Source organism: Perognathus longimembris, chromosome 10 (genome assembly GCF_023159225.1).
Source record: "Perognathus longimembris pacificus isolate PPM17 chromosome 10, ASM2315922v1, whole genome shotgun sequence".
Lineage (NCBI taxonomy): Eukaryota > Metazoa > Chordata > Mammalia > Rodentia > Heteromyidae > Perognathus > Perognathus longimembris.
Genome location: NC_063170.1, coordinates 20,713,686 through 20,735,814, shown reverse-complemented (window position 1 = coordinate 20,735,814; position 22,129 = coordinate 20,713,686). Strand labels below are relative to the sequence as shown.

Here is a 22,129-nt window from a genome sequence, read left to right as displayed (position 1 = left end):
CCACTTGAGCCACAGCGCCACTTCCGGCTTTTTCTATATATGTGGTGCTGAGGGATCGAACCCAGGGTTTCATGTATATGAGGCAAGCGCTCTTGTCACTAGGCCATATTCCCAGCCACACTCCTGAGCTCTTTTGCTCAAGGCTAGCGCTTTACCACTTGGAGCCATAGCTCCACTTCCAATTTTCTGGTGGCTAATTGGAGTTAAGAGTCTTAAAGGGCTGGGAATATGGCCTAGTGGCAAGAGTGCTTGCCTCATATACATGAAGCCCTGGGTTCAATTCCCCAGCACCACATATACAGAAAATGGCCAGAAGTGGCGCTGTGGCTCAAGTGGTATAGTGCTAGCCTTGAGCAAAAAGAAGCCAGAGACAGTGCTCAGGCCCTGAGTTCAAGGCCTAGGACTGGCCATAAAAAAAAAGTCTTAGGACTTTGCTGCCTGGGCTGGATTCAAACTGTGATCCTCAGATCTCAGCCCCCTGAGCAGGTAGGATTCCAGGTTGTACCAGGCAGGTAGGAATCCAGCCAGTACCAGGCTGAATTTTGGCTTTTTTATATTTAATTGGAGATAAGAGTTTCAAGAACATTCCTGCCGTGGCTGGCTTCAAACCTCAATCCTCAGATCTCAGCCTCCTAATAGCTAGGATTCCAAGTATGAGTCACCAGAGCCTGGCTTGGCTGGGTGTTTTTGAGTTTAACTCCTAAGAGCATTACAAAGACAACTCTCAAGTTGCAGAAGATGGAGCAAACACACAAAGCCAAGGGCTTTAGGACAGTGCCTATGGAGCACATGGTAGTGTAAGAGGTTGGAAAAGTGGGTAGGGTTTAAGCAAAAACCGTAAGAGCTGGGGGTGGAATGGACAGGACGTCCAGGTGGCAGGAGCAGCTTGAGCAAGGATTGGTGTAAGAACAGCCCTAGGTATGCTGAGAGAATCAGAAATAAACCCGTTTGCAAGGAGTAGAAGGGAAAATAAGATGGGGGCAGTTAGCACGCTTAGGTACTAGCTGTAAGGCTCTGGGACCCTCAGCATTCCAGAGAGGGGTCAAGGTACCAAAGGGAGCTGTGGTATAGATAGAGGGAGGAGAAGAAGGGAGCCCTGGTGGGGGGTGGGGTGGGGTGAGAGCTGAAGGCAAGATAAGGAAGGCCTAATACAGTGAGAAAGACTGACTGTGCCTAGCCCTGAGGCCCTTCCCTAGCAATCAATCAATCAATTGATCAATAGGGGATAGGAAGAGTAGGAAGAAACAGAACCTTGCAGAACTAGAAATCACCTAGATGGATGGATGAGCAGTCAGAGCCCCAGAAATGAACCTGAGCAACTTTAAGAAGGCAGGAAGCATGTGACATGGGGCAGACAAAGAAGCAGGTTTAATGTCAGAGGAAAAGAGAGGAAACAGGTTTGGCTTTGGTACTTGGGATGCATCGGGGCATTTAGAATCGTGGTGGAGCTTGGGAGGGGCTCAGGGTGTCCAGAGGTTAGACTGTAGCTCTTGAGAGCAGTAACCATAAACAGAATAGAGTGTCACACTTAAACCATGGCACAGGTCAGATGAAGAGATTAAGGCCAGACTTTGGAAAGGGCTTGATTTAAGGGGCAGAAACCAGCAGCAGCAGCAGCCATCAGAGTCGGCTTCAAATAGCATGGAGGAGAAGAGGGGAGCGAGCAACCAAGCAGGCTCCAGGGAGAGGGTGGAGGAAGGACAGAGAGGCCCAGGCTGTCACAGAACCAGACTCAGAGGTTAACTCCTAGAGATGGGAGTGCCTGAACAGGCCAGGTGAGGAAAGGGTGACCTGGCCAGGTCACTGGAGGAGCTGGAAAGAGTGGAGGTGCTAGCTTGGGTTGGTATAAACAGGAGGGTTAAATTCATGGACCCATCAGAGGACAGATCTGACATTTAAACACTGGCTGGATGCTATTTCTGTAGCTTTACTACACATCTTTGCAGAAGTGCCAGGTTCTCATCTGAAACCAGTTTCAGGAAGGCGTTTTTGGCTTTTGTTCTTATTTTTGTGTGGTGTTAGGGACTTAACCCCGGGCAGCTTGAGCCCAACAGGGGGTGGGGGGTGTTTGCTGGCAGGTGGCGGGAGTGTGGGGAGACTGAAACTAACCTGATCAAAATTCCTCTGGGGGTACAGAAAAGACTGTGGGCAGACAATGCTAGCTAACATCATCTTCTTTTCTCTTTAAAATGCTGGACTGCAAACAAGATATTTACCAGGAGGCTGGTGGAGAGGCAGTGAAGGGGTGAAGGAGGGGGTGTGTGCAAAGGGTGGGGCTGGACTTCTGAGGTGACCTGGGCCTTAGTGTTTAGCTGTGACCCTTCCTGCAGGCTGGCTGCAGGGCAGAGTCCATCTACTCTTGTCCTAGAGCCAAATCCAGGCAGCCAGGAGAGCCAAAAACTGGCACTAGACTTGTTCACAATCTGGAGTGGCACCAAGGTGTCACTCTAAGATGACATAATCAGGTGAGGCTGCCTACCTGCCAGCTGGGTCAGGTTCTCTGTTGGGGGAATCAGAAAGTTCTAGAGTGTGGTACTGGTTATTTTATTTGGGTTCCTCTGAAAGGCTGAGGAGATTCATTCAACTGAAAACAACAACCCAAGTAGAGTGTGTGTGTGTGTGTGTTTGTGCGCACGCACGCGTACGTGTAGGTACCACAGCTTGAACTCAGGACCTTGAGCTCTCCTTTGCCTTTTTCATTAACCGCAGGTGCTCTACCACTTAGGGCATGCCTCTAGCCCAGCATTTTGTTGGTTAATAGGAGCTTGAGTCTCTCCATTTGCACCCTGCTGGCCTTGAACCTCCTCTGGGTCTCAGCCTCCTCAGTAGCTGAGATTACAGGCATGAACCACTGGTTCTAGGTTTAGTTATACTATTTTTCCAATATGATAAAAAGTATAACAGGAAAGTATCCATTTTAGCTACTTTTTTTTTTTGCCAGTCCTGGGGCTTGGGACTCAGGGCCTGAGCACTGTCCCTGGCTTCTTTTTTGCTCAAGGCTAGCACTCTACCTCTTGAGTCAGCTTTTTTGTTTATGTGGTATTGAGGAATTGAACCCAGGGCTTCATGTATGCTAGGTAAGCACTCTACCACGAAGCCACATTCCCAGCCCCATTTTAACTACTTCTGAGTAGACAGTAGATTCAGTACATTGGGGATCTAGTTCCAAACATTTTTATTCTAAGAAATCGTGATGGCACAATCACTCCCCAAGCCACTCCTTGGCAACAGTGAATCTACTTTCAGTCTCTATGGATTTGCCCGTGTGGATATATATTGCATCATATAAATAGATAAAAATATGTGATTCTCATGAGCTTCTTCCTCTGAGCATAGTTTCCAAGGACCGGCCATGTTGTGTGTGTCACTGCTGCTTTCTAGCTCAAGGCTGGGTGAAGCTTCGCCTTGCTTGTCTATATGTTTTGCTGACCCATTCATCTTTCTAGGACATTTAGCTTGCTTCTACCTTGGGGGCCTTCATAAATGTGGAAACTTGTGTTTAAGCTCTTGCTTTCAATTCTTTTGATCTATGTCTAGAGTAGAATTGCTGGGTTATACAACAATCCTGTTTGACTTATAGGCAGCCTGGGCACATTTTTTCTGAGACGAGGTCTATGCCACCTGTTGCTACCTTCTGAGTACTGGGATTACAGGTGTGTGCCACCCTATCCAGCCTCTCTGGACATTTTTAAACCTTTTAAGGGTGGTATTTAAAACTCACTGTACAATTAGGCTGCCAAGTTTGACTACTGTAACTGTCAGTTATCAGCTTTGCATCTTAATTCAAGGTATATTTTGAAGTTCTAAGTTCAATTTTGATACCATCTAGGAGAACAGATTCATTTATCTACCCATTTAGTTAAAAGGCAGGAAAGTGTTTAAGGTGAACGGAGTAAGTTTATTTGAAAATAAAAAGTGATGAGAGAAAGTAGCAAGACTCTTGGCTTCCTAACCAAGAGCCAAACCTGGGCCTCAGCAGTGAGTACCCAATCCTATCCTCTAGACTGGAGAGATTCCCTAAGCATTCCACACAAAACTTGAGATCCTTGAGAATCTTGTGTGAAGAGCATTTCAGGGTATCTTGTAAGGGGAAAGTTTTAGCATGAATTTTAGTATAACAAAGTTAAAGGAGGGAGAAAGAGAAACATTTCCTGTTCCCTATGCAGGAAACAGGAGTTAAAGACTCAGAGTGGCTGTTGTTACCTGTAGCCTTTATTCTTTCTGAGCTAGGGGAAAAATACAGCTGGGCACATGTGGTCTCGTGGTCTCATCTAACAAATCCCACCCCTTAAGCCACAGTTGTAGGTAGTCAAGACATGTGTTATATATTATTATTGTTGTGGTTATTGTTGCCTAAGCTTGAATCCAGGGCCTAGTGCTATCCCTGAACTTCTTTTGCTCAAGGCTAGCATTCCATTACCTCTTGAACCACAGCTCTACTTTTTGCTGCTTAGAAATGAGAGTCTCAGGGACATACTTGTCCAGACTGGCATTGAACCACGATCTTCAGTTCTGTTTCCTGAGTAGCTAGGATTATGGGCATTGTAAGGTCCGCCCCCAGGAGGGCTCCATGCAGATATACCCCACCTGTTTAAATCTGTGCCAGTATCTGGGTTACCTAAGTAACTGGCACACCTGGAGGCAGATACCTCCCCCTTCAATGAGGTCACATCCAGTCCACCTGGCCATACCTCCCTACACTTTATTTCCTCAATTCCCATTGCCAAGGCTTTCTTCACTAACAAATGACTTGATTACAGTGCCAGATAATAAGTTTACACAGACATAAACACATACAAGTAACACACATACACACTGTGCACATAAGTTTTACAGCATGCAAAAATGAATTTCAGCCGTAGACTTTTGGAATTCCAGCAGTAAATGACATTATTTTGCCTAATATGTTAGAACCACGTGGTCAGTTAGAAAAACAAAAACTTTGCCAGCAAACAAAATTTTTCAGATTACAAAATGGAGGAGCCACATTTTGATAAACCAATTCAGCTGAAGTGGGATGCCATGGTGACCCGAGAGGGGCCAGGAGATAGGACACGGAGAATGCGTGGCGCCATTGTGCCAAGATGGTACCTTCTAGACCTAATATCTACCATGTGGTCAATGCTAGAGAAAACAGGCAACTTTTAGAAAGCTTTGCTAACAAAGCACATTGGATGGTCTAGCCTCCGTTTCCAAGGCCTATGAGAAAAGGCCACTTTGTTAGCAAGGCATATTATCAGGATAGTATGACTTGGAGTTTTATAAAGTAAGCAAGCAGGCAGACAAAGGAGGGAGAGGGAGAGAGAGAGAGAGAGAGAGAGAGGAAGAGAGGAAAAAAGAAAGAGAGAGGGAGAGAGAGAGTGCAAAGAGAGGCTGAGTGTAAATGGCTTTGACCATTTATAACTGCAGAGGCAAAAACTGTATCTGTGAGAGTACTTTGAGCAGGCCTCATTGCAATGACAAGAGGCACTCCAACTGAGTGTCCTGGCTCAGGTGTGACACAGCAACCCATTAAAAGGGCAGAAGAGAGAGTGCCTGGTGAGTGAATGAGAGCTTACCAGGTGGAAGCAGCACCCTGTCTTCACCTAGTGTCCTTTGGAGAGAGAGAAAAAGCCAAGCATCCTCGGGCCCAGAGGTGACTGCGCCCTGGGCCTGGGACGTTCTCTGGCTTGGTACCGAGTGACAGAGAACCTGAGCAGCAGTTTCACTCACCAGGGTAGAGAAGTGGTGTGGACACAGATGTGGAGGCCAGCAATGGCATTGGTGGAAAGTCTCAAGTGGCGTCTCACAGCAGTTTGATTCACGGAAAAAGGGCTGTCAGGCCTGGGGATTCTCCCAGAAAAAAAGGAGAAAAACAGAAGGGAATGCTGCCTGTGCTGACTCAAAGCCCTTTCCAGGGGCATGACACCAAATGTAAGGTTTATTAAGGTAGGTAACTGATAAAGGAGAACACCATGTGGTATTCAAGCAGGAGAGAAATATGTATTCCTGGACTGCTGGCCTGTGGCTGAGATGATCCATGGCCAGAGAGAAGGCTGAACCACAGAAAGGCCCTGCCTTATCTAGGCCAGGGGCGGGAGGTATGGCCAGTTGGATTGGATGTGACTTCAGGGAAGGGGGAGGTAGCTGCCGCCAGATGTGCCAGTTACCTAGGTAATGCAGGTACTGGGCACAGACTTAACCGGGTGGGGGCTATCTGCATGGATCCCTCCCGAGGGTGGGTCTTATGGGCATGAGCCACCAAGTTTTTACCATTTCAAAGGAGAGGGCAGTTTTAACTTGGAGGAAAGCTTAGTTCCTTTGCTAGTTGCTTCCTGATTGCAATTGGAGTCCAGCCCTTTTTTATTTATTAAAAGTAATATAATTTCCCTGTTTCCTCACCTATGTCTCCTACCATAGAACCAACCATACCCTGGCCTTTGACTCCAGCTACCACAACTGTGAGGCAAATTCCTGCTGCGTAAACCACCTAGTTTGTAGGACTTCCTTGTGGCAGGTGTTGTAAGCTCAGCACACCCTTCAAAGCACAGCAGGCACCACCCGCTACCTTCCTGCCTTCTACAAGCTCTCACAGGCCTGGAAATGCAGAAGTGCCAAAGGGACCAGGGTGGGCCCAGAGCAATGCCAGTGTTGTGTTCCATGACTTTATTTTTTCTCCCCTAGAGTGGGAGGTTCTCCATGAGCCTCTCAAAGTCAGCAGGTGCTGATGTCCTGGGCCTGCATGCTGGCCTTCCCGCAGCACTTGGTGTCCCGCGTCCCCCTCCTCCCCACTGCCCTTCTCGGAGTTGGGCCGTCAGCGTGGGGGGCATCCCCAGTACGCGCAGCTCGAGAGAGCCCGGGGAGGCGGGCCCTGGGGTCAGAAAAAGGGTGGGAGTGCCGCTTTGTGAGGACACAATTTGCAGAGGCTGCCTAACTGGGAGGCAGGTGGGTCAGCCCGGGCGCCTGGAGCATCCCGAGCCAGAGGGGACCCTGTGCCCTCAGGGCCGAGTGCCCGCGCCCCGCAGAGCACCCGACAGGGCAGCCGAACCCGGGGCTCCGGAGCCTGGGGGTCCCGGTCTTGCAGCCGCCACTCGGGATGACGCAACGGCGGCGGGTTGCATCAGCCCGCACCTACGTACTCAGCCCGCCCCGCCGCCGCCCGGATTCGGACGCTGATTGGTCCACGTTAGGCAGTGACCTCCGCCTCAGCCAATGGATGGCAGCCACAGAGAGGCCAGGCTGCGGGGCCGGGGCGCGGGCCGCCTATAAAAGGCTCCCGAGGCGGGGGCGCGCGCTTGCGAGACGCGAACTGTCGTTGCGGAGCTGTCGGCGGCCGCGACGCCGCCCGCTTGGCATTTCCGAGCGCAGCCGCGCACTTGGTGCCACCGGCATGGAGCCCGAGCCGGAGCAGGAACCGGTCACGCTTCTGGTGAAGAGCCCCAACCAGCGCCACCGCGACTTGGAGCTGAGCGGCGACCGCAGCTGGACGGTGGGCCGCCTCAAGGCCCACCTGAGTCTCGTCTACCCCGAGCGTCCGGTGAGAGGAGAGGGGGCCCGGGGTCCCCGGGGCGCCGCGGACGCCTGCCCTCGCCCGGAGCCTCCCCGAGGCCCGCGGCTCCCCCGGCCTCTTCCCGCAGGGCCGCGCACCGCACTGCCCGTCCTGCCGGGGCGGAGAGCCCCGCTGGTCGCCCAGCTGTCACCTCCTCTTTCCAAGCCGACACCCCCAGATCTTCCCCACACACCCCCACCCCCCGACGCTGGTCCCTGGGATCCTCCCTCCTCCCCGGCTCCCTCCCCAACCCCGGCCCGGCCTCGCCCGCCCGGTGCGGGTGGCTTCCAGCCGGAACCCAGGCGCACCGCAGTTTGACCTTGGGTGCGTCATTTCGGACTCCCAGCCTCAGTTTCTCCCAAACAACCGGCGTCTCCAATTAAGTTCGCAGCCCGTGGGTGGAAATAGAAGAATACGCGCCGCGGACACGAGTTGTCCTGCGTGCAGCTCCTCGTCGGGGAGAGGAGAGTTGAGGGTCCAGCCCCGGCCAGCGGCTGGAAAATGAGGGTGCGCACCCCGGCACCATGTCCTTAAGGCCCCTCCGCCCAGAAACAGGACGTGGCCCTGCCCCTCCCTGTCGCGCCGGACTCCTGGCCACTGCCCAGTCCCAGGGAGGAGCCCCGGGAAAGAACTTTCTAGCAGAGTGATTTAGAAGGGAGACCGGCAGTGAGAATCAATCCCCACGGGTCTGGTTGTAAGACTTTGGGTCGTCAGTTAGGGTGACTTCCTTGCTTTGTTTTGGTGGACACGTCTGTCAACAGAGCCCTCGGGCCTCCCCGCCCCCCCCCCCCCCCGCCTTTTGTCCCCTCCCTCCCTTCCCCAACACGTGATGGAGGCCTTGCTGGACCTTCCGGTATTTACTTTGTACTCTGCTGTTATGTAAGTGTTGGCAGAGGACTTTACTGCCCACCAGTGCGATTTGCCATCAAATGGGAGAGGGCATCTGGGCAGCAAAAGATGGGAAATTGAGCCTATCTGTGGAGTCTGAAGGCCTATATTGTCCAAGTCGCCCATGTATGGAAATCTGTGTTTAAATGTTATTCTGGCAGCAGCATTCTCATCATATTTGTTTCTTGTAGTTTAAGCTGAAATGGTGTGAGAAGCCCTACTTTATAGTGATTGTTTGCTTAACATTTAGTTTTTATTTGGCCTTCTGGATAAGAACAGAGTGTTCTCAGGCCCTTCCGGGAGGGTGGCGATTTAAGTGGCATTTGCTGTAGGGCTTTGCAAATGCATGTGTACAGCAATTATCCTTGAGTTCAGTGAGAACTAGGAACACAGCATCTGATAGAGGTTGGTAGTGAGTACATGGTGTCAAAATGCACTGATGTGTGCTGATAAGTAGACAGTTTTTTGCTGTTCCCTTTTGTTTTAAACATCCGCATTTATCATCTGAGGCTACTTGGCAAGAACTGCTTTATTCCAGGGTTTGTATAATTGCAAATTCTAGCAAGAGTGGGTTGACAAGCTGGTGTTCTCTAGTGGGAGCTGTATAAAAGTGTGGATTTCCTAGGACTTTAGAGTCACTTATGAGGGACAAAAGGGCTTTGAATCTTGACTAGCTACAAGAAATCTTGGACAAGTCAGTTTCTTGGACTCCCTCACCCCACTACCTCCTTAAAGTAGGGATCCTAACTCACAGATTGTGGAAACTCACGCATCACGTCTCATCTTGGTGAGGCTGCTAATCTTCCTGGACTTTTTTGAGAAGTGGCTGTCCCTGAGGCAAGACTTAGGCCGATTGGGTAACAGCCCACCTTAGGGGTCCTAGGCCTAACCAACTTTTAAAGTTACTAGCTAGAGAAGCCCCAGTACGATTTGTGTTTTTAGTGACAGTTTAGAAAGCAAAGCAGTTAGGGGCTGGGATCAAGGCTTACTGGTAGAGTGCTTGCCTAGCATGCATGAAGCCCCCTTACCACATACACAGAAAAAGCCAGAAGTGGTGCTGTGACTCAAGTGTTAGAGCATTAGTCTTGAGCATAGAGAGACTCAGGGACAGTGCCCAGGCCCTGAGTTCAAGCCCTTGCACTGGAGGGAAAAGGGAAAGAAAGGGAGGGAGGGAAGGAGGGGAAGAAGAGAAAAGAAAAAAGAAAAGAAAAGAATAGCAGTTTCCTACAGAGTTCAGAAGTTAAGTAATGTTGCCCTGGTTTTTGTGGCAGGGAGATAAGTTGGCATACTAAATGTATTTGCATATTAGAGCTCACTTTAAAGTTGAACTCTTTCTAAAATAAGTTTTGAATATGAAGCCTTTAAAAAAGTGGTTTCCTGTGATTCTTGGAGGAAGCAGACATACTCAAGTTATTTGCATGAAATGGTTTGAGAATTGATAGTCTAAATGCTGACCTGTGTTTTTCTTTCTGTCCACAATCAGCGTCCTGAGGACCAGAGGTTAATTTATTCTGGAAAGCTATTGTTGGATCACCAGTGTCTCAGGGACTTGCTTCCAAAGGTACTTTGTCACTTATACATTAACTTTGGAATGTTTTTATGCTAAACCAGGTTGAATTCAGGTCCTAAGGTACTCTCATGACTTTTATTTAGCAGGAAAAACGGCATGTTTTGCATCTGGTGTGCAACGTGAAATGTTCCGCAAAAATGCAAGAAACGGGCACTAAGGTATGTCATTGTTTTCATGATTGTAACAATTTGTGTCCTCAGATACTTCAAGGAGGACTAAAATACATGGATAAACTTGAAAGGGAGATTGCATTTCCTTTTACTAAGTCATATTTTGTTGTTCTTCCCTAGGGCCTATCAGGAATTAGGAACTGTACTATCAGTATATTTAGGAACTATGTTACAGTCAAGTAGGAATAGACTATTCAAGTGTGCAGTGTACAGAAGTGGAGTTGCAAGCTGGGAATGTGGCTTAGTGGTAGAGTGCTTGCCTAGCATGCATGAAGCTCTGAGTTGGATTTCTCAGTACCACATAAGCAGAAAAGGCTGGAAGTGGTATTGTGGTTCAAGTGATAGAGTGCTAGCCTTGAGCAAAAGAAGCTCAGAAACAGTGCCCAAGGCCCTAAGTTCAAGCCCAGGACTGGCAAAAAAAAAAAAAAAAGAGTTGCATGTTACACTGTCTGCTGTGATGTGATTGACCTGCAGTCATTGTGTTCCCCAGACTGAACTAGCACTTGAAAATGGGTGCGTTATCACAAAGGCTTCATACCAATGGTAGCTGTACTGGAAGGTTTCAGTGAAATTATTCTGTCACAACCTGCTGTGACTGGGGACAAGGCAGTAATGGACAGTGGACTGTGGAAGTGAGGTTTGGGGACCAGGGGCCTGAAGCCTGCCACCAGCTTCAGGTGCCCAAGGTTCATTTTACAAGGTATTCATTGAGTAGGGTACAGGGGCGAATATGCAGAAAGTGAGGTCACAATATCCTTGAAGTCACAGGCACCAATCTTGTGGTACAATCTTAATCTACAGCCTTGAACTCACAAGCACCAATCATGAGATACAATCTTATTCAAGTGATAAATTGACTTCCTTATCTTGGGAAGTAGTGAATTTTAGGAAGTGGGAAGTAATTGTAAGTAAGTGACTTACAGTTTACATAGGCTTTTTTTTTGGTCAGGTTGTGGGGCTTGAACTCTGGGCCTGGACGCTGTCCCTCAGCTCTTCAGCTCAAGGCTAGCACTCTACCACTTGAGCCACAGTGCCACTTCCGGTTTTCTTGTGGTTAATTGGAGATAAGAGTCTCATAGGCTTTCCTGCCCAGGCTGGATTTGAACTCAGATCTCAGCCTCTTGAGTAGCTACGATTACAGGAGTGAGCCACCAGCACCCGGTTTGCATAGGCTTTTAACTATCCCCAAGCTCCCAGAAAGTAAGAGTGGAATTTTCCTACACCCAGGATAGAAATCTAAATTACTATTGAGCCTGGACTGATTGACTTTTTCAGCGCTCTGAAAGTATGTTGATAGAAGGAAGGCCTTCCAGTCTCCCAATCCTTGTGGGTCTCATAGCTCAGCTTCTGGGGCTCTCACATTTTCAGTATCCCTGCTAATGTGCTGGTTCTCCAACAGAGCTTTATATATGCTGGACAAACACTTGATCAGTGAGCCTCATCCCCAACTCTAGTATTGATATTGAAGAATGTGTTGAATGAATTTTAGAAGATGGCATCTGCTTAACTTTGTGGAATTAGGGTAGAGTCGCAGCAAATCTAGCTTGATTCCAGACTGTTGTGTTGGACTTTCTCTGATAAGGCTCATGTTGTAGGTTACTGAAGCTGCAGAGCGGCCTGAAGGTCCTAATCATGGGCAGCATCTTGGGGATTCCTCCAGCGATGGCTCGAGGCAAAGGGAAACTCTTCGGAACCTCTCTCCTGTCTGGGAGAACGTCTCAAGGTGAGTGCTGTGTCAAGACCACCACATTGGTGGTGCCTGTTGTGTATCAATTTAAGGAGAAAGTGTGCTTGCACACACATAGTCAGAATTATGATGGATTCATGCGAATACATGGTTGACTGATGTATAAGAGAACTATGGTGTATCAGAGAATTACAGCTCTACTTTAACAATGTCTTGTGAGTTTTTCTTGTTACGCAGACTTTTAGGAACATGAAGTCATGTAAGCATTTTCACATTCTGCGGGGGCTGCTTCACATTGGTTGTCCTCCCAGTTGGAATTTGTGCTGCTGTGACAGGAACAGTTGCTCTGCTCAGTGGCTTTGTGCTTCATTTTCCATAACACAGTGACAGTGGTGAACAAGAACTTGGTGTTTTGACAAGACTACAGTGGAGGCACTGGGATAAAAGATCATCTCTTTAATGCAATTAGAGCTTTTCTTTAGAGCAAAAGCTAGAAGTTCTTACCTGGTCTCATTTCATAGATCTTGGAACACTTTTTTTTTCTTTCAGTGCTGAGTTTTGAAGGCCTCAAGCTTGCTAGGCAGGTGATCTGCTGTTGAGCCTTGCTGTATGTCAGTGCACCCAGAGAAGAGCTCAAGAACTTGGCTGCCCAAGCTGACCACAAACTCCAGTCCTCCCAATCGCAACCTTCGAAGCAGTTGTGATTACAAGCGTGTGCCACTGGCATACAGCAAGGCTCTTAGAACACCTTGTAAAAGTTTGGAGAGAAACAATAATAGGCTAACTAAAAGTAGAGAGGTTCTGTAACTTTTGAATTCCCCTGTTCTTTCCTAGTAGAATTGTGGGTTTGTTATGTCATTTTGTCTTTTAGAGACAAGGTCTTACTGTATAGCCCAGGCAGGCCTCAAGCTGAAGGTCCTCCCACCTTGGCCTCCTGTGTTGAGATTGTAGGTGTGTAGTTTTAGTAGTTTTTGTATTTGGTTTTCCATAAAAGTACATGTTTGAGGAAGGAGTAGTATGTTTTTCCTGAATGGAAATTTCAGATACACAAATAGGAGGAGGGAAGTACATGGTGACCGTCATCTACCCAACAACGACAAAGTCGCTTACTTGCTTACTCTTGTCCTTGCCTTAAAATATATTTTGAAGTATCTTAAAGTAAATCCTCAGATATTTTGTCATTTTGTTCCTCGTGTTTCAGTATATAACTATAAAAATCTTTTAACTTGAAAAGCAACGCCACCATGGTTAGATCTAACAACATTTTGAAGTAGTTTAATCATCTCACAATTGTGTTGCTCAGTGATATAACACTGGCCTAGCTTTACAAGCCCTGGGTTCTCACAAAGCAAAAGTCCAGCATCATATCATGGCGAAAATACATCAGAATTCCACTTTAGAATTACACCAGGTATAGACTTTACTGCAAATACACTGGCTAATTGTGTACTCTCAAAGCTGCTTTCCTTATTTTAGCCAGTTGAAGAGCTCAAGCCTATAATAGTGAGTGCATTTAACTTTGTTTAACGATATTCGGGGATGACCACATAATCTTCAGTCTGCCTGCCATCTACTTCATGAAGTACTGCCAAAGGGACCGACAGTATAAGACAATATGAGTCCAGATGACTCTGTTCCCTGCTAGAAGCAGGTGAAGGCTGTTGCCTGGCTGAGAAAGCCTGAGTTTGACATCACAAACCATGTCTTCAGCCTTGCTCCTTATTGGCTCATGACCTGTGAAAATCCTTGTTATTCTTGAGTGTACTTGGTCATTTTCCACAGGCCATTGGGGATCCATTAACCTGACCAGGACCCCCAGTGGCACGCAGGGGTGATGGCATGAGCACACATAACCCTGAAAGGGTCTAGATTCAGGTCTAGAGGCAAGGGAAGAAGTTGTATTGGGAGAAAGGGAGCGATGCCAGTCAGGAAAGTCTTGGATCTGTGAATCTAGGGCTGGTCTCTAAAGGATGATGAGAGAATTCAGTCCTGAAGAGAGGGCTAAATCCTGCCTGGGGCAGTCAGAAAGACCCTGGGGAGGCTCAGCATGTTGTCACATTGTGGTACCCTCCACCACCACACGATGGGAGCCTGCTGCATGACAAGGCTCTTGTCTTTCCACAGGATCTGATCTGTGCCAGGAGGACTTGATCTTCTGTCTCCAGCTTGAATTCTTGATTGTAATTTAGTTTTAATTATTCATACCAAATCAACTTAGGATGTGTTTTTGTTTTACTCTGTGTATAGGCCTGAAGCTGTCCAGCAGGCATTCCAAGGCCTGGGGCCTGGTTTCCCTGGCTACACAACCTATGGGTGGCTTCAGCTTTCCTGGTTCCAGCAGATCTATGCACGCCAGTACTACATGCAGTAGTAAGTCCTTCTTGCTGTGCTGGGTGTGGCCTTGGCCTCCTGAACTGAGGGAAATCCCTGCCCTCACTGGGCAGTTCAAAATAGAGGGAGGAGCATTTTCTCCAGTCTTGGTAGAACCCAGAGTGGAGTCTAAATGACAGCTACTTCCTGATTTGTGATTGTTGCAGGGTGTTGGCCTAACCTTTACTTATACCGGATACTAAAGTTTTAAGAAAATTTTAACTATGGAGCTACTATCCCATAATTTTAGAGTGATTTTAATATTTAATTCCAGATGAAATTTACCATCTGAGTGTTCTTAGAAAAGGTGTTTATAGATATGACTGTAAAAACTGACTTGCCAGGTTTAGTGGCTCACATCTGTAATCCTAGCTTTAGTAAGGAAGGCTAAGATTTGGAGGATTGCAGTTCAAGGCAAGCCCAGGAAGAAAAAGTTTGTGAAACTCCATCTTGATCAAGAAGAAGCTGTGGCTCAAAGTAGTAGAGCACTAGCCTTGAGTAAAATAAACTCAGAGACAGAGCCCAGGCCCATTCAAGCCCCATGACCGACAAAAAGAAAGAAAAAAAAAAGCTGAGTGCATTGGTGTACACTTGTCAAACCAGCTAATATGAGAGGCATAAATAGGAGTATCCACAGTCTAAGCTGATCCAGCCTGGGCAAGCTGGTCCTTGGAGCTGGGTGCTGGTAGCTCACACCTGTCATCCAAGCTACTCAGGAGTCTGAGAGCTAAATATCATGATTCAAAGCCAGCCCAAGCAACAAAGTCCATGAGACTCTTACCTCCAATTAACCACCAGAAAACCAGGAGTGGAGCTGTGGCTAAGTGGTAAAATGCTAGCCTTGAGCAAAAGAGCTCAGGGACAGCATCTGGCTGGGTTAGTTATAATTCTTACCTGTGAAAGGCTCCAATGTAAATAAAGGTATGTGAGCCACAATCTTCAGAGTGCTTTGCCCTCACCACTATCTACCTCTTATTTTAGTTTAGCTGCCACTGCTGCCTCAGGAGCTTTTGTTCCATCACCAAGTGCACAAGAGATACCTGTGGTCTCTGCACCGACTCCAGCCCCTATCCACAACCAGTTTCCTGCTGAAAATCAGCCAGCCAATCAGAATGCAGCTCAAGTGGTGGTCAATCCTGCAGCCAATCAGAACTTGCGAATGAATGCACAAGGTGGCCCCATTGTGGAAGAAGATGATGAGATAAATCGGGATTGGTTGGATTGGACCTACTCAGCTGCTACGTTTTCTGTTTTTCTCAGTATCCTCTACTTCTACTCCTCCCTAAGCAGATTCCTCATGGTCATGGGGGCCACCATTGTTATGTACCTGTAAGCAGATGATTTCTTTCTCCCTTTTTATTGAAAATTATGCACTAGTGTGACTCAAATCAAGTTCAGAGTTTCCCTTCAAGCAGTGAAGGAAGTATATTTAGTGTCATATCCTGGCACTTTTAATGTAGCAGATCCATTGTTTGGTTGTATATTGTTCAGAATACCTTGTGTTAAAGATATTCTCATCTTCGAGTCTCACACCCAAAGGAGCGTGGTCCTGTTGGCATCAGGTGGAAGCAAGGGATGCTCCTGTTTTCTGTAGAGCACTGCACAGCTCTCACCATAAATACCCAGCCCAGTGTCCCTAAGTCTCAAGCTGATACAGCCTGGCCTGGGGCCAAGACTTTGTGCTTGTAACTGAAAGAACTTTTTCCTTTGTAAAAATGGATTGTATTTTAGTTTGGAGGAATTAACACCAGGTGGCCCATTCCTGTAATTCTGACTACTCAGGAGGCTGAGCTCAGAGCATTGAAGTTCAGAGCCAACCTGGGAGGAAAGTTCTAGTGAGTCCCATCTTCAAAATAAACAACAAAAGGCTGGGCTGGAGGCATGACTTCACTGGTAGAACTCCAGCTGAACAAGCAAGAGACCCTGTGTTCATGCCCTGGTGCCAGCAAGTAATATAAAAAAATAGAGATATATTTAGAATAATATAATATACCATAATTAGTTAATATAATACTAATTTCAAGAGTAATTGGATTTTACAAATAAAGCTTTGTTAATTCTCCCTATAGTCACCAAACGTAGATGGCCTAATTTAGATCATTAATATTTTATTATATATACTTCCAGCTTTGTATGTGAGCGTGTGCTCCCCTCTGTTGATGTCTTGCAGTTGTTGATGTCTTGTATAGTTGAGGCAAACAAGTACCTGTTGGGCATTGCAGCCACCTCCAGTTTTCTTGCTGAGTAAATGCAGTCCCTGAGCTGCTGCTCTGGGTGCTTGGTGAAGCTTAGATTTTTGAGTAATTCCCCTTTGTAACATTGACTAATGTGGACTTGTATGTGCTTCCTTTGAAGGCATCACGTTGGGTGGTTTCCGTTTAGACAGAGACCAGGGCAGAACTTCGCGAATGATGGTCCTCCTCAGGAAGCTGTGAATCAGGACCCCAACAACAACCTACAGGTATGGAGCCTCTGCTGGAGCCCAGCGAGCTGATGGCCGTGCCAGGCCCTCTGACCTCTCACCTTCCATGTCTAGCCTGGCGTTTGCCATTTTATTAGGCTAAGCATTTCATGATCTTTAAAAACAACAATAACAAAAACTTAGAGCAGCAGCTACTTTAAAATCTTGGAGTGTGCCATAAAAATCCTCCAGGTATTTTTTTGTCACATGACAATCAACATTCTTTCATGTGTGAGTAATGTTTTACAGCTGTATTTTGAGATCCATGGAAGCTGCTGACAGGCTTTCTAGTCAAGAACCATTCCTCATAGAATGGGGTTGATTTCTTGGGATGTAGTATACAGAAATAGTTTCTTGTTTGTTTTTGTGCTAGTACCTGGGATTGACCCTCAGGATCTTGTGCTGTCTTGGCTTTCTTGCTCCTCCTGTCTGGTTCTCTACCACTTGAGCCATGCCTCTAGTCCTACGTCTTGCTAGTTAATAGTCTCTCAGACTTATCTGCCCATGCTAGCTTCAAACCATAATCCGCAGCTCTCAGTCTCTTGATTGAGGATTACAGGAGTAAGCCACCAGTGCCCAGCTAGACATGAAGCTTTTGTAAGGCAGATGGATGGATGACTCTAGAGGATATACTCTTATAACAAAAATGTCCCACACAGGGTGTTCAGAATATCTGTGTTTATTGGAGTGTTGAGTTAAGTACTGATTTCATAATGGTTAAGATCATTTACTGTGATAGTTGCTACCAGGAATATTCAAAGCCATGGAAGATTCCAGCAGCAGTCAAGCTGTGGGATCCACAAGTAGCCTCATGCAGCAAGGGGCTTAGTTCCTGGCCCCAGGCTGGCTAGGGCCAGGGATATATTCACACTGCCCTCTCTAGTGTTCCTCACTTGTATTCATCATGACCCTATTTTTTTCTCCTGTTTCATTACCAGCAAGAAGATGATCCTGAAGCTGAAAGCCCCAACCACCTCACCCCAGACCGGGGGGTGCTGGATGCCGAACAGACCAGCCCCTCATTTATGAGCACAGCATGGCTTGTCTTTAAGACTTTCTTTGCCTCTCTTCTTCCGGAAGGCCCTCCAGCCATAGCAAACTGATGGGCTTTCACTGTAGCAGCTCAGCTCGAGGCTTTGACAGGCATGGACTGCATCACCTGTCCCAGCTCGAGCTCTTCACCTGGACCGGACATACGCAGTCATGGCAAACCCACAAGGATAATATGCACAAAGTAAGACATGAAGCCATGATACAGATTGAAAAAAAACTGCCCGGGGCTTCTCATGTCTTTATTCTGAAGAGCTTTACTCTCTATAATGTCTGTAGTTTACTAGGCACTGTAAGTAGAAGGCATTAGTGTCGCATGTTAATGCCTGAGGACCCCCCAGACGTGTGCGTCTGCATGTGTGTTGTACATAGCAGTCAGGCAGAAATGGTTCTGCTGGTACGATTTGATTCCTGTTGGAATGTTTAAATTACACTAAGTGTACTACTTTATATAATCAGTGAAATTGCTAGACATGTTAGCAGGACTTTTCTAGGAAAGACTTATGTATAATTGCTTTTTAAAATGCAGTGCTGTAAACGCAGGGGAACTTGGCAGAGGTGGGAACCTTTGCCGGGCTTCTGTTCAATAAAGTTTTCCTATGAATCACTGTGGCAGAGCCTCCTGTTGTGTTGGCAGTGTGCTCTTTGTCCCTTGTCGCTGGAGGGGAGCAGGGGAGCTGCTTGTGAAAGAACTGCAGAATGGCATGATGGGGCCATGGCGGTCTTAATCTGCTAACACAGTGTGCCCTGTTTCCTGGCTGAAATGCCCCTGGCCGGTGCAGGGAGCTGCCAAAGTTCAATCCTCCACACCAGAGCTGGTGGTGCTAAGTGCCTTCCGCCTTGGCACTTCTGGCCCCTACTCGGATGGCGTCATTTGGAAGCTGATCATCCTCCTGTGGTTTGAATTCCTTAAAAAGTTAGTTTTGTCACGAATGTGCTTCAAAGCAAAGTTCTCCAGGTTTCCCAAGAGTGGGGTGGGTAGAATGGAAAGGCCTGCTTAATGGGTTTTGCAAAGTAAATGGACCTTTGATAGAATGCTTGTGACTTTTTTTGTGTGCCAGTCTGGGACTTGAACTTAGGGCCTGGGCACTAGCTCAAGGCTAGCCCTTTACCACTTTGAGCCACAGCTCTACTTCCAGTTTTCTGGTGGTTAATTGGATATAAGTCTCATAAGCCTTACTGCCCAGGCTGGCTCTGAACCAGGATCCTCAGATTTCAGCCTACTGAATAGCTAGGATTACAGGTGTGAGCCACTGGAACCTGGAGGTTGTGACCGTTCATACCACGTCTTACTAGGAGTTTTGTGGACCTGAATTGAGCATCCTTGAACAATTCACAGCAACTTCCACCACACGCCTCTTCTCCCATGTGGGGCTGGAAGACTAGGTTCATAAGGGTGTATATTAGATTTCTAGGGTTGTAATTGAACCATAAATTGAGTGGCTTAAAACAATTTAGATTTGCTGGGTGTGGTAGCACGGGCCTGGAATTCCAGCACTCAGGAGGCTGAAGCAGGAGGATTCCAAGTTTGACACCATCCCATCTCAAAAACAACAACAAAAGAGATTTATTGTCATTGTTGTAGGGGCTAGAAGTGACATCCAGGTGGTGGAAGGTTGTTTTCCTCCCCCGGGTTCCAAGGGAATGTTCTGGGCCTCTGGCTTCTGGCTCACAGCTGCACCTCTTCAGTGTCTGTACCATCTCCACATGGCCTTGTTCCACCTACCTGTGTCTTCCTGTGGCCTTACAAGGACAACCACCATTGGGTTTAAATATTCAAAGATCCCATTTCCAGATATGGGCACGTTCTGGGGCTCTGGATGGACATGAGCTTGTGGGATGTTTTGACCCCCACAATTTCTATGTTAGAAGATTAATGGTCCAATTCCCATGTGGTGGAATTTGGAGGGAGACTCTTGGGGTAACGGCCTGGATGAGATCAGGTGGCGCTGCCATGATGGAATGGCTGACTGTGAAAAGAGGGAAAGTGAGCCACCTCCATTGCTCTGGCTTTGCGAAGCCCTCTGTGTCACAGTGCTGCAGAAAGGCCCTCCTGACCTGACGCTGGCACCTGACTTTGGAGGGCCCTGGTGAATAATGATAGATGCCAGGATGGAACTGAGGCAGCGGACATCTGGGATTCAGGAGAGGCCTCAGAGGTCTCAGAGCTGCCACGCTCTGGTATTCGATCCCAAAGGAAACTCAGCCCAACTCAGGCTGGACTGCTGGAGGCTAGACCCCTCAGAAAGGAAAGTCTGGGGTCCCCCAGTAGCTAGAGAACCCCATCTGCCTAGGGTTCAGGCTGAGGGGAAAGGGAATGTGGACCAAGCAGTGGACAGAATGAACCACCAGCCGATGACAAGTTTCCAAAGTGAGCCATGTAACTGTCATGTATGTCTTCCTCATGTTTGAATATCTTATACAAATTTGTATAGATGTTTGACGTATATCCATTGAATGAGGTTTTCCTCCCTTTGTATCACGATCTCCAAGTCACAGGGTATCAGTGGACAAAGGACCACACTGCAGGGGTGGCACATGTGCTTCTGTGTTTCCGCTGCGCACTGGACAGAGACAGCTGTACCCTGCTAGAGGGGAGCATGACTGTTCTGTGTCTGCAGATTATATGGTTTAAGGGGATGTGTGTGATGGCAAGCAGAGAAAAAGCAAACTGACGGTCAGCTTTGTGTGTTACTTGGCTAGGCCCAGTTCTCCTAACACTCGTGTAGGTGTGGCTGTGGAGGAGTTGGGCCACTGTGATGAGCACCTGCAGCCAGCTGAGCTGAGCTGATCCTCCATGGCTCCGTGCACTTAGCTCAAGGCCTTCTTTACAGCGCTGGGGTTTGATCGAAGGGGCAGCCTTTGGGTCTTAGTTCCAGCTCCACCATCACCAACCATCTTGCATACACCTGATGGCTCTGTTGATCCTGGCTTCAGAAGCTATGGGATCCACCGAGCCCCCCAGTGAGAATGGAGGTCTCCAGGCAGCTGTGTTGCTCATTGTCAGTGGCCTCTTTCCTTGACTGTGCCTGAGAACAAAGGTAGGTAGAAGGGTTCCCATTGCAGGGGGGTGGGCTGGGTGGGTTGGGAAGAGGAGGCTGACCTCTGGAGGAAGGTCACTGGGCTGGTAGTGGTAAAGGAGGACCTGTTACCAACCCAGTGACATCTGAGAGCCATACCATAGACCTGGTGGCAGGGCTGATGTTAGTCCTCCATTTTGGCACCAAAACACTTGCTAGGGGTATGACTCATGTGCCATAGCACCTGCCTAGCAAGCAGGAGGCCCTGAGTTCAAACCCCAGTAGCACTGAAAGAAAAAAAGAAGTTTATGTGGGCTCAAAGGTTTCAGTCATGGCCACTTCACTGCATTGTTTCTAGGCAGAGCAGAGCCTCTTTTTCAGTAAGGAGGAAGCAGGAAGAGAGAGAGAGGACAGGCCTGAGACAACACTGAACCTTCTGGGAACCCTAGAGGCAGATCGGCTTTCTGCAATTACGTTCTCCCTCCTAAAGTTGCCACCACCTCCCAAGAACCCATGAAATCGATGAGGCCAGAGCCCTCATGATCCAGTCACCTCCCAGGCCTTCAACATGAGCCTTTGCAGGACAGTTGAGAGTCCTGGAGCCCGGTGCTTCCACATGTGCGGGCATGTGGACTTTGCACACAGCTGGCTGGCAAGCACATCTGTAATACCTTCAGCTCAACCATCAGTGCTGGGATCCACTTGGTGCCAGGCCTCATCTTGGACAATCCCATTCAGGGCCACAGGAAGAAGAAAAGAGGGACAGAAATTGCTGATGGGAGGGGCAGGATTTTCAGGGTGGGAGAGGCCAGCCTATGCTTGGGAGGCGCCACCTTGTGGTGGGTTTGTGCATCACCTCTGACCACCTGTTCTTCAGTCTCAACCCAGGCCCTGTGACAGGTGACCTATCACCTGGGGTTGTTTCACAGGGCTCCATGTGCTTTCCAAAGGTGACAAGGGTGGCCTGTCACCTGGGTGACACCTGGGTGACCTGGTCATACTGGCTGCAAGAACCTGGAATATAATGCATTGTTTGTAAATGTATTATATAAATATACTTTTCCATTGTAGGAGAGGACACAAAGATTCTTTTGAAAACATAAGTAAAAGAGGCCAGGTGTTTTTAAAGGTTAGGTAAATAAGGATGTTGCATAGGCAGAAAAGACAAATCCTCCCGTGGTTTCCGTAGCATGGGTGTGTAGGAGATGCTAACTATTAGTGTCTTGAATATACAGCCTATGAAGATTTTTTTTTTTGAGGTTCTGAGGTTTGAACTGAGGGCTTCCCATTTGCTAGGCAGGCACTCTACCACTTGATCCACCCCTCCAGCCCTGTTTTTGCTTTTTTTTAAATGGTCTTCACTATGTAACCAAAAGGCTGACCTA

General features: G+C 47.7%; 1 protein-coding gene across 3 annotated transcripts; it reads left to right on the top strand.

Annotated features, from left to right (window-relative positions):
* Positions 1-7,277: 7,277 nt before the first annotated feature.
* On the top strand, positions 7,278-18,336 carry Herpud1 (homocysteine inducible ER protein with ubiquitin like domain 1). Of its 3 annotated transcripts, none has more exons than XM_048355539.1 (8): positions 7,278-7,516; positions 9,900-9,977; positions 10,073-10,144; positions 11,752-11,879; positions 14,091-14,213; positions 15,195-15,542; positions 16,569-16,674; positions 17,613-18,336. In XM_048355539.1, the coding sequence occupies exons 1-8, from the start codon at positions 7,370-7,372 to the stop codon at positions 17,775-17,777; spliced, it is 1,167 nt and encodes a 388-aa protein (XP_048211496.1). In that variant the 5' UTR covers positions 7,278-7,369; the 3' UTR covers positions 17,778-18,336. The 3 variants fall into 3 exon arrangements, with proteins under 3 accessions (XP_048211496.1, XP_048211495.1, XP_048211497.1); XM_048355538.1 differs by having other exon boundaries at positions 10,070-10,144; XM_048355540.1 differs by lacking the exon at positions 17,613-18,336 and having other exon boundaries at positions 10,070-10,144; positions 15,195-15,385; positions 16,569-16,648.
* Positions 18,337-22,129: the final 3,793 nt, after the last annotated feature.

Bases quoted from the DNA above. Each gene is read 5' to 3' on its own strand.
- Herpud1 (XM_048355538.1), top strand. From the start codon at position 7,370: ATGGAGCCCGAGCCGGAGCAGGAACCGGTCACGCTTCTGGTGAAGAGC. The intron at 10,145-11,751 runs GTATGTCATTGT...CTCATGTTGTAG, and splicing joins TGCAAGAAACGGGCACTAAG to GTTACTGAAGCTGCAGAGCG. The intron at 14,214-15,194 runs GTAAGTCCTTCT...CTCTTATTTTAG, and splicing joins CGCCAGTACTACATGCAGTA to TTTAGCTGCCACTGCTGCCT.